This window comes from Onychostruthus taczanowskii, unplaced genomic scaffold (assembly GCF_017590055.1).
Source record: "Onychostruthus taczanowskii isolate IOZ18803 unplaced genomic scaffold, ASM1759005v1 scaffold48, whole genome shotgun sequence".
Classification (NCBI taxonomy): domain Eukaryota; kingdom Metazoa; phylum Chordata; class Aves; order Passeriformes; family Passeridae; genus Onychostruthus; species Onychostruthus taczanowskii.
In genome coordinates this window covers 656663-673201 of record NW_024502347.1, presented here as the reverse complement: position 1 = coordinate 673201, position 16539 = coordinate 656663, and the positions used below count along the sequence as shown (strand labels likewise).

Sequence of the window (16539 nt, the reverse complement as noted above, 5' to 3'; positions counted from 1 at the left end):
CTTCCTTTCTGGCATTTTCCTGAAGGGTTTTATGCTTAAGATCCTGTACCCATGCATCAGTGGTTCCCAGACTAGTCCATGTGGCCGTATTGTGCCGCCTACCTAGTCTGTGGGTTGATACTGCTACATCATTTATTCTGCCACACACCGTTCTGTATCACAGGTGAGTGTCTGGTGCACTCAGGATAATGTTTTCAAAAGCACACGATTTTAAAACAGAAAACATTTTCTCTCTGACCCTTCTTCTTTCCTACCTTTCTCTGCCTCTCTGAAAACAGTGTAACTGCAACAGTGCTGTGGGGATGAGAACACCTCATTAATTCCAGCATAATTATGTAATATAGTAATGATCAGAGGAGAAGCTCACCCACAGCATTGTTCACAGCACAGCATCAGTAAAGAGAAGTCATTAAAACAGCGACAGTTTCAAACCATCAGTCCCATTTATTCTCTTTTTTATTTTTTTTTTTTTCTGTGTAGAAGCAACTTGAATCCTAGGGGAAAGGGAGGCAGGGAGAGGAAGAAAAGGGAACATGTTCTGTGTGCCTCCAGCCTGGGTGTGGATCTTTCACATGGTGGTGTTGCATTTGAGGTTTCAGGGAGACCGCACAGCCATCCCTCTGGATTTAACTGCAACCATGGAAGTTTAAAAACATCATCATCCATGCTTGATTTGTGTGGTGCTGATAGATAGAGGACAATTATAACTGGAATAACGATCCTGGGAACAGGCAGGCTCTTGAGTGCCGGAGGGAGGGTTTGTGGTGCACTCGGTGGCAGCTGAGGCTCCTGCAGAGAGGGCTCTTGCCACGCTGCTTCAGCCACTGAGAACAGAGAGGTGCTTCGAGTTTGTTCTGGGACAGAATGCAAACACAGCAACTCTCCCATGCTTTGTTAACTTGTTGCTTAGTTGGGCACTATGTACGTCAGGTTTTTTCCCTATGTACGAGGAGTGTTCCAGCAGCAGCACTGGTTTCTGGCATTCTCAGCCTTTTCTTTCAGCGCTGCACTGGAGCTGTTTGTTCATCTAATAATCAGCATTATTTTTGGAAAACATTTTATGCGTATCACACACAATCAGTACATTCATAAATATGTTGGGGTCTTCTAATATTTTAAGTGTTATTTCTAGTGGTCGAGCTTTTGTTCCTATTATTAACCCTAACTTTTGCAACCATATAATCTCTGGGTGAAGAACCTTTTCCTGAGACCCAACCTAACCCTCCCCGACACAACTTCAGGCCATTCCCTCGGGTCCTGGCACTGGTCACCACAGAGATCAGTGTCTGCCCCTCCTGTTCCCCTCAGGAGGAGGTGGCAGACTGCAATGAGGTCTCCCTCAGCCTCCCCTGCTCCAGGCTGAAGCCCGAGCGCTCTCCGCACGGAATTCCCCCCACACGCTTCGCCCCGTGGGACGGCTGAGCAGAGCCGCGCGCCGCGCATGCGCCGTGCCCCGCCCCGCTCTGCCGGCGGATGTGACGCGCGCGGCGGCTCCCGCACGTGAGCGCAGCGATGGACGCGCTGGAGCGGGTGGTGTGAGTGCGCCGGCACCGCGCTCTGGGAAAGCCCGCGGGCAGGGCAGAGCGGGGGACACCGCAGAGGGAAAAGCCGTGTGGAAAACGTGCGGGGAACAGGAGGCCGAGCGCTGCCGTCCTTTTAGTAGCCCTTACTCAGTTGGTAGCTTAAAATGACCGCGGTGACCAGCTGGCGTTGAATCTGTGTGTTTTCTTCTCCCAGAAACTTTCAAGTTTCTGGATTGTTGAGGGAGCTGGTGGTAGGGGAATCCTTCAGCCTGGCAGTAGGCTGGGAATTCTAGTATAGCTTGAGCTCTAAATTAGCAGAAACTGAAAAGCACAAGATGGTAAAATCACCTTTGCTAATTTGGAGGGACAGAGAGGAAGAGGAGGGCAGTAAAAACACATTCACCTGAGGCAGGCTTTTGGCATTGATTGTAATTCTAGAGGTTGGGATTAGTTTTTTATTCAATTAGTCATTGAAACAAGTTACTTGAACAGTTTGTTCCAGTTCTTGTTTGGCTTCACTGTTTTCTGTAGTGTCAAGTCTTGTTACGTATATTAAGCTTTTAACTTTTAACTTATTGTTACAGAAAGCCTAAAACTAAGAGAGCAAAAAGATTTCTTGAGAAGAGAGAGCCCAAGCTAAACGAAAATACAAAAAATGCTATGCTCATAAAAGGAGGAAATGCAAATTTAACAGTGACCGAAGTGCTTAAAGACATTGTAAGTTGTTGGACATAGCATGCAACCTTCCTCTCTCTTTCTTACAATTTTCTGTCTCTGCTGCACTATCAGTGTGTTCACTCTCCCTGCAACCCAAATCTCAGAATGGCCAGTACTCCAAAGGTGTCATTACCTGCTTCTTAATGAAGATTGCTTCCTTCCAGTTTCTTCTTTGCCAGAAGTTTTGAGCTTGCTCTTTTATTTTTTCACAATTGTCTAGTATATAAGTGAAGTGTTGCCAAGTCTGTTTGAAAACAAGAGGATTAAGAGGATTAGGCACAGAACTGGGACTGCATCACACAGCTAAGTTATATCCCAGAATCCTGTAAGCTGACTGTGTGTATTGATAGGGAGCTTTCAGCCTCTCCTAAAACTACCAATCTTGTCTCTACCTGAAGTTACCAATCTTGTCTCCTAACTCCATAGCTCAAAATATTATAGCTGTTCCTACACTTGTTTTTCTCTTTGCTTTGTTGTTTTCCTATTATTTTATGCTTCTATAATCAAATTGTTTTGTCTCCCTGTTTTTCCTTATGCCCCTTAGAAGCAGAGGGATTGCATTACATGGCTTTGATTTCACCTGTTTCTCAGTTAATTTTTTATTTCTCAGTTTCTACAAATAACTTCTTGTGCAATTAATTTGGAAGCGAGATTGTCACCAGCTCAAGGGGTATCACTGTGAGCAGGCCTTTTGAGGTACCTTCTAGCCTGCTCTGCATAGTTACTATTTCACGTGTTCCTGCAAACTGTTGGGTTGTAAAGACAGTACTGCTGTGTATGTTTTAGAGATGAAATGTGTTAAACTTTGTGTTTTGCAGTATGCTGTGAAGAAGCCTTTTGCTGTGCTGTATAAAAGGTAAGTGATCTCACGTTGACATCTTTGAGTCTTCTGGCAGACAGACAGCTTTTGGTAGTTTCAGGGCATGAATATAGAGATGCAGGCTCACCTGGGGGCTTGAACAGTGACCAGAAGGTGCAGAAGATGACTGATGATAATTTTCAATAGACTGGAAACAGGCTATGTGTGATCAGCATTGGTGCTGAGCCCTGTTCTGTGGCAGGTGGTACGGAGCAGGGTTCAGCTCCAAGTCTTGTTCAAAATGGGAACCCGGTGTCTGTATGAATGTAGCGCAGAAACAGCTGTAAATTGTTGTCTAAATTTAATGAATGAGCAGGCAAAGGCAGTTACTCATTGTGTGTTACTGGTGGTAGTGGTGCTGGTGTTCTGCAGGTCAGGCCCCAGAGACAGGAAATGTGGAGGAAAGTACTTAGAATAACAGTGATGGCACTAAGGCACTCCTGGCAGTAGTAATATGACTTGTGATTTGAACTCAGACTCAGCCTTTACTGCTGGAGTTGCTGGTAGAATGCAAAACTTTTTATTCTTAGAGAATTAATAAGAAGTGACTATCTGGGCCTGTTCTGGTTCTTTTCTTGGTTTTTTTTTTGTTTATTTTTTTAAACTCATTTTTTCCTCCTCCTCTCAGGAAAAATATTACCAGGCCTTTTGAGGACCAAACATCATTGGTAAGTATAAACAATGTTTTCTCTTACAACAGTTTTGAGCAGGCTATCCTTCTGTGCCAAAAGGTGAACCACCAGGAAAGAAGAGTAGCCTGTCTGAATAGAGCTTTGCCTGGAACTAAGGGGTAAGAAGAGTATATTGCTTTTGGAAGAGGCAGGCCACTCAGGAGGACCACAAAGATGTTGTGAGGGTATGCAGGGAGAAGATTAGAAGGGCCCAGGCCCAACTGGAACTTAATCTGGTCACTGCCATAAAAGACAGTAAAATATGTTTTTGCAATTACATCACTAATAAAATGAGGGGTAAAAAGAATCTCCATCCTTTACTGGATGCAGAGGGAAACACAGGGACAAAGGATGAGGAAAACGCTGAGGTACTTAATGCCTTCTTTGCCTCAGTCTGCAATAGCAGCACCAGCTGCTCTCTGGGTACCCTGAGCTGGAAGACAGGGACAGGGAGCAGAATGAAGTCCCCATAATGCAGGAAGAAATGGTTGGTGACCTGCCACACCACTCAGACACACATGTCTAGGGGGCTACATGGGATCCATCGAGGGTGCTTAGGGAGCTGGTGGAAAAGCTCACCCAGCCCCTTTCAATCCTTTAGCAGCAATCCTGGCTGACTGGCTAGAGGCTAGGGTTTTGCAATGTGTGTGTTGTTGCAGTATATGCAGGGCACATTCGAAGCATTTGAGTTTTTTACATCTTTTTAATAAAATACACAGCTATTAGAGAGTGCACAGATATCACACACAGTGATTAACAGAGCTGTATGAGCACATGTTTCAGGGGGAGTCCCCTCTGGTCTGTTCTTAGCCTGTCTAGAGTCAGTATTTCTCAGGGATCTGGTGGCAAAACTTGATGCTGAGCTATGTGATTTGTAGATGCAATTAATCCAGCTTCTCCAAGTGTCTCTCTGACCTCCTAGAGGGGCAGAGCTGCAGTGTCCTCTCTGAGCTGCTGCTGTTGCAGGGGTGGGAGATGGAGTGTCCTTCTGTGCTTCACAAGTGCCAAGTGCAGGTGTATATTTGTGGGAAGCACTGTATAAGTTGTGTGTGTGTGCATCACTCTTGATACACAAAATGAGGAGCTGCCTTGGGAGGCAGAAGTGCATAAAATACTTTGGAGCTGGACATCTTTAGAAAGAACTGCGGTAATGTTGGCTCTGGATGTGGTGCCATAGTAAGTTCTCTAATCTGTTCCTCCTGGAGAAAAAGTCTCTGGGATAGTCACCACTGGCTAGGTTTTAGGTAGCATCTTAGTCTTAAATAATAAATTGACATGAAGTTGCTCTGTAGTAGGACTCTTGTGCCAGGTGCAGATGTTGTTAGCCTTGCTGTTGAGGGAATTAACTGGCTGTTCAGGAGCTGTCAGGCAAGGCCAGCATGCTGCATAAAGCTTAGTTGGGAACCTACAATGAGACATTACAATGGTAGCCAGCTTGGCAATACTTACTTGTCAGGCAAGGAGAAATGGTTGAAAGAATCTTGTGTAAAACCAAATAATTAGGAATTACAAGGAGTATTACAGATAAAATGGCAAGAAAAAATTGCCTGACTTGTATTTTAAGATGCAATGGTAAATAAAAAAATAAATTATTTGAATCTTGAATCCAGCTGTCAGTTTTAGCATAAGTGCTGAAAAACACTCATTGTATGCTCAAAACTCTTCTAGTAAGTGCAGTTACTCTTCTTATTAAGCAGCTCCTACTCATACATTTGTGCCATATGCTTCTGCAGAATATTTTAAACCCTGTGAGCTGCAGCTGAAAAGTTTGATTATTTTCTTAAATTGCAGGAATTTTTTTCCAAGAAATCAGATTGTTCTCTGTTTCTCTTTGGCTCTCATAACAAGAAGCGACCTAACAACCTGGTAATAGGTAATAAGTCTCACTTGGGTTTTTATTGGGATGGTAGGTGTAGTTTTCAGTGAATATTTAAATAGCTGGATTTTCTTTTTTTACTGTCACAGGTCGCATGTTTGACTACCATGTGCTTGACATGATTGAGCTGGGTGTTGAGAAGTTTGTGTCCCTAAAAGATATCAAGGTAAGGAATTGCTAATTCAGTATTTCAGCGACACCTACTGGTGGATTTTTTTTTTTTTGTTGCAAGTTTTTCTGTGCCCTGAAATGAATCAAGTTGTTTAAAAGAAGTATTTCATGCAATATATGAGGATCAGTAATTTGTGTACTCCAGAATGTTAATTTTATGCTCTGGTTTTTTATTTAGTTTGGTTGGACTATTCTGTCCCTATTGATCACAGGTCACAGCAGTTTTTCTTTCAGTGTTGAATGACTGGCCAGCTATTAAATCAATGATATGTTCCCTATTAAATCAATGATATGTTCCCTAACTGTCTGAATTTTTGTTGTTTTAAAATTCTTATTCCACAGAACAGTAAGTGTCCTGAAGGGACAAAACCTATGTTGATATTTGCTGGTGACGTGTTTGATGTGAATGAAGAATACAGAAGACTGAAGAGCCTGCTTATTGGTCAGTATTTTGATTATTTGGGCAGTAGGATTGCATGGATCTGTAATATGATCTGTTGGGGAAAGCTAGTTTGTCAATAAATGCTTGCTTATGTTCAGCACAGAAGGAAAACAAGAATGAGCACTTGTAGGTTTCATGTCACATAAAGTTAACTAATCATAATGACTTTTAAAGGGAGGAAAAAAGAATGTCCTAAAAGACTCAGAAGATGAAACTTCATATTCACTAGAGTTCATTACTTTGGTTATGGGAAAACTGTCATTTTCCAAAATATCGTGGCCTTATAATTGTACTGGGTCATCATTTTTCTAACCAAATAATGTTTTGAAGTGTCTAAATTGAAACCAGTGGATTGAGTTCAGAAAGTGGGATATTTTTGCTTACAGAAAAGTCAAATCAGTCTAATTCAGCTTCTGTTTTTGTAATGAAATAATTTTTTGTTGGCAATTCCACCAATTCTAACAAGCATGCTGTTGCTTGGGATACTTGGAGAGAACGTGTGCAGTAAAAATCAGCTGTAGATAAGTTGTGCCCTAACATTAAGGTGGGCTTGGAGCTTAGGAAATAAACTGGCATGAAGTTTTTTACTATCTTATAGTTGGAGTCTCTGGAACATAAAGCACATTGTAGCTTTAAAGAAGCAATATGTAGACATAGAAGTTACAAGATATTGTGTCTCTTGGCACTTAAAAAATGCTTCTTGCATGGCAAAACTAGATATAGTGAGTAGGGTGGAATGTTTTTTTTTTAATAGTTTTCCTAAAAGTAGATGAGGGGTTTGTTTGTTTGTTTGTTTTGGGTTTTTTTTGGTTTTTTGGGGGTTGTTTTTTTTTTTTTATTTTGTTTGTTTGTTTGTTTGGGGTTTTTTTTTGTTTGTTTTGTTTTTTAAATTATGTTAAAGTATTGAACCTGACCCAGTAAGAGCAGTCTTGTTCTTTTAGTTCCATTCTTGGGTTTCTAGGTTTCTAGGCAAACGGGTAAAAGATTGCTCTTTAGAAACAGACCCTGCAAATGAGAATTTTTTTCTTTAGTGTTATTCCTTAAAGCAAGATGTTTCATCTGGAATGAGATTGAAAGGGAGTAGGAGAGGAGTAAAATTTCTTCCTCTCAATACAGTTGATTGGTTTTTGGGGATGAGTGAAAGGGTGGTAACTGAGCTTATACATCTTTGAAGATGGCTGAATACAAATATAAGTGAGTTTTACTGCTGCGTGTTTGTGTCACTGTAAATGAGTGTTTACACAGGAAGCAGGTGCATTTTCTGCAGTGTATCTTGTTCAGGCATCTGCACAGTGATGGGCATCAAGCAGCCCATGGTCAAACAGCTGAAATGGCAGACATGCATAGTGAGATAGTTGCCAAATAACTGAGCAGTCCTTCTATTTACCTTGATGTTTGCCTGCCCTTTCTCCTCTCCTGTTTATTAGCCATTAATGGCTTGGCAGTCAAATGTGCTCCACACCCAATCTTTCTTCTTGAACATATTCCAAGTACTCCAGGTCTTAATTATTCTACTGAGTTCTGTGAAATACCCAGATGCAAACAACACACAAAGAAAAAGGTTAAGGAGAGTAAAGGCTTGAAGGTATCACTAACAAATTGAAATTGTTTGAGTATTAATCTGACCTGCTTCAAAACTGCCCTTAACCAATAAGGAAGAAATTATTTGTTCCATTTCTGCAGAAGATGGTACCCTTAAGCTTCTACTCTTGCTAAGAAAGGTACAAGAATGCCTTTATAACAACAGCTGCAAATATTTTGTTGCTGTACCAGTATTGTTGGGATCCCAGAGGGAATATCAGATAGCTGACAACTTCTTGTTGCCGAAGCAGTGTGATGCCAGTGATGCTGAGGAACAATCAGGCTTTCACTGGCTTTTGTGATATCAAAAGGGCTTATGCATGTTTGGACAATCATCTTGCAGCAGTTTATTGGTAAAAGCTGTCTGGTTAAACTGTGAAGTGGAAGAAGAAATAGGAGAAATAAATGTTTAGGAGAAATGAAATAGGATATTTTATTAAAAATAGGAGAAATAAATTAAAGATATCTTTTCTTTGGAGACCTGAAAGAGAAAGACATACCACTTTTTCTATTTTGGTTTGTATTACTCCTAGTGGTAGTGTAGTTCATTTAAATGATGTAAGTCTTGGAAAGCATTTAATGAAATTCTAATAATTGTTTATACCTGCATCTATAAGATGTTTTAACTCTTACAACACTGCCTGCTTGTTGTTAGTTCTGTTATTGCACATCTATTTTATCCTAAAAATGGCCAGACTACTATAGGGCTTGCTTATATACTTTCAAAATGTCAATTTGCAGATCTCTGCAATTTTAGATTGGCTGTCACCTTGGTCTTCAAACATTCTTCCTCACACAGACTCTTTTTGAGTGTTTAAAAAGATTTGAGGGCTTTTTCTGGCCAAGAAAGGAGGTGGCTGGGAAACATTTAAACTGCATTCACGCTAGCCAAAGCTACATAGAGTACAGTGTTACCAGCTTTTGGATATGAATTGATACAGAAGGAGTTGCATTCCAAAATCAATTAGGAATTTAATCTGGAAATAGAAAGGTCCTGAAAAGCTCTCTTTATAAAAAAGTAAATTAGACTTTCTGGAAACATGTTTGAGGACAAGGGGGAGAGAGGCCTAGGAATGGAAAGAGAGGAGAAAGCAAGTCTCTAGTCCAACCAAAGCAAGAGTTGTAAATTAAGAGTATATTTAAAAAACTTCAACTCTCTGGGTGCACTGAAGTGTAAGGTTTCTGCAGCTGTTGGGTGTTGCCAGGAAACAAATTCCTGACCACCTGCGTTTATGGGAAGAGATCATCCTGTGGGTAAAAAGATGTATGATGCCACAGGAAAATATGAAAGGGAGGTGTTGCCAATAAAACCACTGTGAATGTAAGCTTGTGTACCTGCAGAGAACTAATTTAAAGGAGAAAAAATATGCCACAAGTGAACAAAATGTTTTATTTGCAATTTTTCCTCTAACTACAAGTTAGACTCGAAATAAGAGAGTATTTAATTGACCAAGAAAGTTTCCTGGGCTGACTCCATGTCTTATTTGCCAGCCAAACTATGTTCTGGATGTCACTTCAGTGCTTATACTCTTTCAAAAAGGTAGTGATGGAAAAGAAAAGTAGCCAAGGGATCTGAAAGCAAGACAGAGCATAAAAGAGTGATGTGTTTTGCATCTGTTAGCAGTTCTCCTATGTTTCAGCATTGCCCTGTCATGTTTATTAGCACACCTTGTTCCCTTGGTCAAGGTCACATTCTTTCTCCACCCTCTGCATATGTTGGACAGCTTGCTGTGCTCTCTGATTGCACAGTATATTTTCATAGCCTGATATAAGAACCTTGCTAGAGGCAGCCCATTTTGTATTTAACCTGTATTTCAGTGTTCTCTTTGCAAACTGGGCAAGTATTTAAAGTGTCTTATTTTCATAGATGTGTGGCTTCTTAATAGAGAAAACATTAGACATAATGACAAATACTGCTTTATGCAGAGAACAGAAGTACCTTATTGTGAGAGGGATATGAAAGAAGTGGTATGTCTAAACTTTTTCCCAAAGTCAGAGAGAGAAAGTGTAGGTAAGAATAGTCAAGGTGCAGTTTTGATCTGCTGTGTACTGGTTTGATCCCTCTTTCTACTGTTCCAAATCTGGCTATGATTAAGATTTAAGTACTAGGTTTGAATGATGTCTTTAAACAGATACCTGAGGAAATGGCTTCTCTGTACTGATCTGTGTTTGTCTGAGCATTGACTGGCCTAAACACCAAGTACGATAATTTTTCCCCCTGATTTTAGAGATGAATATTTAAAAGAACAGACAATGCAATTATTTGCATTAGCTCAATAATGCTAAGTTACTTCTCTGAAACCATATTTGCTCTTTTCCATGCATTTATGTATAGGAAGTATATATATATATAGGTTGCATGTATATTCCTACAAAATTATCTCTGGGAAGACACTGTGTTCCTGTCAGAATATCCACACACATTTGGATTCACCAGTGCACACCAAAACATGTGATGTTAAATTTCTGTCGTGTATTGGCCAGGCTGCAGTTTGAAGTAGTGGCTATTTTTGAGATTCCTGTTTCAAAATGGGCCCACATTTCCAATTTGTTACAGGTATCTGTTGGTTTTATTTTCAGCCAAAAAACCTGCCATTTATTCCTTTTAAATCCCCTCTCAGATTTCTTCAGAGGTCCTACTGTGCCTAATATTCGTCTGGCTGGTTTAGAGTACGTTCTGCATTTCACAGCTGTAGATGGGAAAATTTACATGAGAAGCTACAAGTGAGTATCTGTTTTATCTATTTGTCTGGGTTTTGGTACACTTGTCAGCTTTAATCTGTAGTTGTGAAATTGGACTGGCTTGAGCTGCATTTAGAACATGCAGTGTGTAGAGGTACTCCTGTTTAATTTGTGCAGCAGAAGGAAAACACTTGAGCCCTAGGTCTGTCTCCTGCCTTGCTGAGCTCCTTCTGGCTCAGGATTGCTCTTTCATATGGCTTGGTTAGTAAGGTGGTGTGAGTTAACTTAGTGAATTCTGGGTACTATCTTAGACTTGATGGCCTTAGTCTGTTCTCAGGCTGATTTTTGTGACTCTCCTCACTTAGGTGTTTGCCAGGGAACACCAGGGGATAGGCTGCAGACAGAGATGCACAAGGAAAACCAGGAAAAGGCAGGACAAGGAAATCTTTCTTGTTGCATTGTGTTCACCCTCACAGTCACTCCCTGCCTTAGGAGACTGTGAGCAATCATAGCTTGTGTTCTGTGTGATTTTGATTTCTCTTAATATAAAATCATTTTAATCAGCTTCATTCTTAAAAACAAAGAACCAAAACACTTTCTCAGATAAGTGCTGAGGTTATTTTGCTGTAAATTATAGTGAATATTTTTATGTCTAATAATACCCAAGGTGCTGTTTTGATTTTGAATAGTGGTATGGCTTTCAGGGTACTGGGGCTGAGTTTTAAAAATGATACTGATTATACTGGTCTTGTTAAAGAAAATAATAAATAAATAATAAATTAGCCAGGTCATATTTTGGATGTGTTCAAATTGTTCAGATGTGTAAAAATGGGACTGATTGATTATAAATTGTTATTGATGGGTGCCTTCCCAATGATAGAGTTAGTGGTAGCAGTTGATTTAATAGTATATTGAGCTGCAGGACTGAACCTGTTAAGGAAGATGGATTAATCTCTACCACAGGGAACAATGTTGATTTTGGTTGGTTTTCTTTTCCTAGAGTGCTTCTGAAGAAATCTGGCTGTAAAATACCCAGAATTGAACTGGAAGAGATGGGACCTTCATTAGATCTGGTTATGAGGAGGACACATTTAGCCTCAGACGACCTTTATAAGCTGTCTTTGAAACAGCCAAAAGGCCTGAAGGTATGTACCTTGGGAAGGGCATTGCTTTCAGATCTCTCTGTGAGGAAGAGCAATGGCTGAAGTATTACTTTTTGTGTGTTTGACCAGAGCTTCCTTTCACCAAGGCCAGCTGACAGTCCTGGGGCCGCAGAACTTCTGTGGTGCTCAGCTGGCAGGCAGACTCTCCTCTGGAAGCACACAGAACACACAGCACAAATCTTAGTCTCTCCAGCCAGTGTATGAGGCCATGCTTTTGGGCACTGGATTCTCACCAGAACTCCTGGGACTGTACTCAGAAATATTAACATTGTTCTTCCTTTGCAGCCTAAGAAGAAAAAGAATATCTCCCACGATGTGTTTGGTACAACTTATGGTCGAATCCACATGCAGAAGCAAGATCTTAGTAAACTGCAGACACGGAAAATGAAAGGCTTAAAAAAGAGGCCAGCAGAGAAGTCAGCTGAAGATGGTGGGGCTACTCCCAAAAAGTCAAAGTCAGCTTGACAGTCTGGGACAGCTTTGAAAACTCTTTGTACTTTCAAATTTAGAATATATGTTGTAATATGAGTTGTCAGACATTAAAGATTGAGATGCTGTTAGCTTTAGTTTTGTAACAAAAAATCTTTTAAATAATTTGTCATTTTAAAGGGAACGTTGGGGGATTGAGCTTTAACATGGGTATTGGTTATTTAAAATAAAAGATATGATATAACTTTCTTAGTTTTCCAAAGCTGAATTTTTGTTTCTTGGTATTAGCAGCATATGGGAATCAAACAGGTGACTCATTTCCTGGACAGTTTCACAGAGTGGGTTGGAAGGGACTTTAAAGTTCATCTGGTTCCAACCCCCTTACCATGAGGAGGGACATTTTCTACTACCAGGCTGCACAAGGCCCCATCCAACTTGGTCTTGAGCACTTCCAGAGATGGGGCATCCCCAGCTTCTCTGGGCAACCTGTTCCAGTGCCTTACCACCCACACACAGAAGAATTTCTTCCTAATATGCCCCATGCTTTGTGCTTTTAGCATGGAAGCATTTAAATTGTGTCTCCAATAAAGGGACTCACTGGTGGGAGAGGCTTAAATTCCTCTGTGCTGCCCTTCAGGTGCTCTCCTGTTGACCTGCAATCCCTCTCTAGGCTTTGGGCATCTCTTTCTGGCATCAAACCAGTCAGAGTGGGGTGGATTGAGGTTCCCTTCCCCCAGAAACTTTAGTTTTATTGCTGTTTTCTTGGGAGCCCTTGATCAGTCAGTCCTTACACATTCTGTGCAGGTCCAGAGCAATTGATGTGCATAATATGCACAACTTCTCTGTTCATTTTTTGCTAATGTATTTCAGATTTTGCACAACTGCAACACTCAATACATTTTCTAAAGTGTGAGCTCAGTACATGTGTGATGGCCAGGCTGTGCTTCTGACTATTGCACTGGCAGAAGTGGGAGTGCTTAAGGTGTTTTTACTGTGTTCATCACCATGATAGCAAAGTACCTGATATTTACTTTAGGCATAAATGAAACCTTTACAGGTTGAATTTCAATCTTTGCTGCCTGATTTGTGCCCAGAATGGAAATATGTGAAGCAACCACTAAAGGTCCATTTTTTTCAGATACTTTTTCTCCTTACCCTGCTTTCCTCCCAGTTTTATGCTCGTGAGTTAGTGCAGACTCAGCTAGACTTGTATAAAGAGGATGAGAGTTTAAGAGTTTTAATGAGACTTTGGTGTGGTGTTCTGTTTTTGGAACACATTTAAAAACCTAGGTTTTTTTTAATTCTGCTTGTCTCTTAGGAAGCTGTTTCTTCTGCCCTTTAAGCATAATTGTTATAGAAGTGTATACACACGTTACCATGAACACAGCAAACTTGCTCACTCTACTTATGTTTTTAATACTTTTCTTGCTAGTTTTCTAATCAGCTGAAGTGTCACATCAGAAATAGGTGGTTTGTTATTTTCAATTGTCTTCTGCATCCTGGATGGAAGCTGTTGGGCAGCTTTGCTTTCCTTATGGGAAGGCTGAACGGGAGCTGTGGCTGTGCAAATGCCACCCATGACATTCTTGCAGTGCTCAGTTGATAAAATTTGTAGTGTGAAAAAGGAATGGCTTTAAAAGTTTGGGTTCATTTTGGGGGCACAAAAATATTTCTCATCAATGTATTTGCATGGCTTTCTCCAAACCCTTTTCTCCAATCTGTAACCACATGTTTGAGAAATTGATGATTCCATAAACTTCTTTAGATTTGTATTTCCCGTTGTATCTTTCCGAAGTACAAATCACTAGGCTTTTGTCTGAAAGCTGTAGAAGAAACAACCAGAGGTTATAGCAGGCAATGCTGTCTTTTACAAGGTTTGAGTTGTAGAAGTAATAGCAAAGTATTATAAATTCATAAAAGCATGCCCATAATTTAAAAGACTGTAATTTTCCAAATTTTCCTAATTTGGAAGCTAATTTTGGTGCTTAATTTGGGTTTTAAAACTTGACTTCTTAGCAGTAATGTAGACCATCTAAAATCCTGTTACCTCTTAATGTAAAAAGTGTAACAATTGTTCAGCAGAAGCCCTCAGAGAGAAGCTGTTGCATCCTGGTGTGGGGTTTTTTAATGCTGCTGCTGGTTTGCTCCTTGTGGGAAGAGGAGCTTTGGATAGGTTAGAGCTACTACACCTTCCAGCACCTGAGTGTGGTTACTTAAAGCTTCAGGGGGTGAAAAGTCCTTGAGCATGGGAAATCAGCCAGGTGGGAGAACCCAGGTGCATTTATTAGCCCTTTGCAGGTGGAATTTGAAGTGCCTGATGTCCCTCACCTGTGGCTGTTTGTGTGAAACCCTGATTGTGGGAATGCCCTTTTATATATAGCTTTTTGTACTGGTAAAATACAGTTACATGGTGGATAGAATGTGTTAGATGTGTGAGGCAAGAAGAAATTCTTCTGGATAAAGTGTAAGGATATTTAGGTTATGCTTTTTCAAGCCAATCACTTTCAGGGTATGTTGTTGGCAAGGATTAAAATTTACTGTATTTCTGATAGATACTTTGTAGTACTCTAGTGCTGTTTTGGTGAGAATTCTTGAGTGTGAAGTGGAAATGCTCTCTTGTTTTTCACAGCAGAAAAGAGCCGCCCTGATCTTGTATGACAAGATAGGATGAAGCCAAGCTAACAAATGAGATCACTTTGTTGCCTTTGGAGAAGTTTCAGCCTTGCTGTGAAGCACTGATAAAGCCACAGGGCTGGTGGCTGCTGCGATTTCAGGGGTTCAGCAGCTACAACCACACATCTGCCCCATAGGCAATGGTTGCATTCCCAGTATCTGATTTAACTCAAGGTGAATGGTGATAGGAGGGCTAAATATAACCTTTCTAGTGGAATGCTCTTATTTCCCAGCCTTTCAAAGTTTAGGGAAATTTGTCTGTAGCTCTGTGCAAGAGGAGCAGAATGTGCAGTACTCAAAGGGCAGCTGATGAAAGGGGCTTGCTCTACCTCAATTGCTCCTTGCTTCCAGAGCTCACCAGGCTCTGAAAACACCTAAACATGGCCCCAAGAGTTGCCTGGCATAGGCAAGGCATAACAGACACGTTCATCCCTTTCCTCTGGCTTTCATCTTCCCACCTCCCAACACACAGGAGTCAGCTTTATTTGTGGGTTGAGCTTAGTAATAACTCTGGTTTGAAGCAAATACACGTGGGCAAAGCGTGGCTCCTGAGGCTGTGCCTGTGCAGGAAGTTGAAGTTGCAAATAGGCAGTCAAGCCCACATGGGCAGGGCAAGGAGGGTACAATTTGTGCCTTCTGTAGAGCCCTGGGCTCTATGCTGATGTTGCCCAGCTGTGCTGCTGGTGGCTTTCCTGCTACTGTTAACCAGGCTCCTGTCATTAGAAGTAACTGATGATACACTACCTGCAGTTTACCTACACTGATGATAGCCTACCTGCAGTTTAAGTCTTCTTGGCTCTTTTTAGGTGTGGTGAAATTATAAAAAGTAGGAAGAGAGGAAGATAGTGCTGAAACCTGCTAGGTGCTTGGGATTCCCACATTTTTTGGTATCTGTCCTGGGTGCGTATAATCACAGCTTTAGCTCTGTGTTAATATAATGTGACAGACTGAGCAATGAGAGCAATGAGTGGTGTGTGTTTGAAAAGAGCATATGAACTCTCTTCTCCTTCCTGGATTTGGTAGGTTTGAGCTTATCTTTACAGTTCCTTAGCAACCTTATTTGTTTTCAGTAAGTGCTTTCTGGGTTTGCTTGTGAGGGTTTCCCTCCACCACTGGCTTGGTTGCAGCTGGGGAGGGTTAGAAAAGAGCATGAAAAGCGGACATGGCAGACACATCAAGTGTCACACTGACTGCTGCTTCCTCCAGCCAGGGGAAAAAAAGGCTTATTCTAGATGCTGTCAAATATGAAGGAGCAGGGGAGCAGGGTAAGGAGACTAGAGCAGAACTCTGTTAGAGACATTTTCATTATTAAAGAGAAGAAAGTGGAAAATGTTAGCTGTGCATAATATATATAACATAGCCATACATAATACATGTTAACATGTGTATTACACATGGTGCAGAGAGTTCTCCCCTGTCTCCCAGTGCAATTTATCTCCTCCCTTTGAACTTTGCTAAAGTGCCCCTAGCAGTACTGACACATCCCAGATGCAATCCAAAAACATAGCTGAGAAATGGGTCAGTTGCATCAGAAGTCAGCTTTCCTAAAAATGTACAAGGGAAAGAGACATGAGGCTTCTGAATGTGAAGTCTGTATAGGATTGCCTTTCTAAATGGATGAATGTTCCAAGTTAGCAATATGACTAACACTGTATAGGAAGAACAGCTTTGCTGTCACACATCTATACAGAACATTGTGAAAAAATATGTAGGTAATCTGGGATTAAAATTTGTCCTAAATAACATGGGCAT

The 16539-nt window shown here is 40.9% G+C and overlaps 1 protein-coding gene across 3 annotated transcripts; it reads left to right on the top strand.

Moving 5' to 3' along the window:
• The first annotated feature begins 1485 nt into the window (after positions 1–1485).
• On the top strand, positions 1486–12362 carry RPF2 (ribosome production factor 2 homolog). 3 transcript variants are annotated; one of them, XM_041414896.1, is made up of 10 exons: positions 1486–1535; positions 2108–2240; positions 3059–3096; positions 3728–3767; positions 5562–5643; positions 5736–5812; positions 6160–6259; positions 10462–10564; positions 11523–11667; positions 11971–12362. In XM_041414896.1, exons 1-10 carry the CDS (start codon positions 1513–1515, stop codon positions 12148–12150), a joined length of 921 nt encoding a protein of 306 aa, XP_041270830.1. In that variant the 5' UTR covers positions 1486–1512; the 3' UTR covers positions 12151–12362. The 3 variants fall into 3 exon arrangements, with proteins under 3 accessions (XP_041270830.1, XP_041270831.1, XP_041270832.1); XM_041414897.1 differs by having other exon boundaries at positions 1529–1621; XM_041414898.1 differs by lacking the exon at positions 1486–1535 and adding an exon at positions 1700–1718.
• Positions 12363–16539: the final 4177 nt, after the last annotated feature.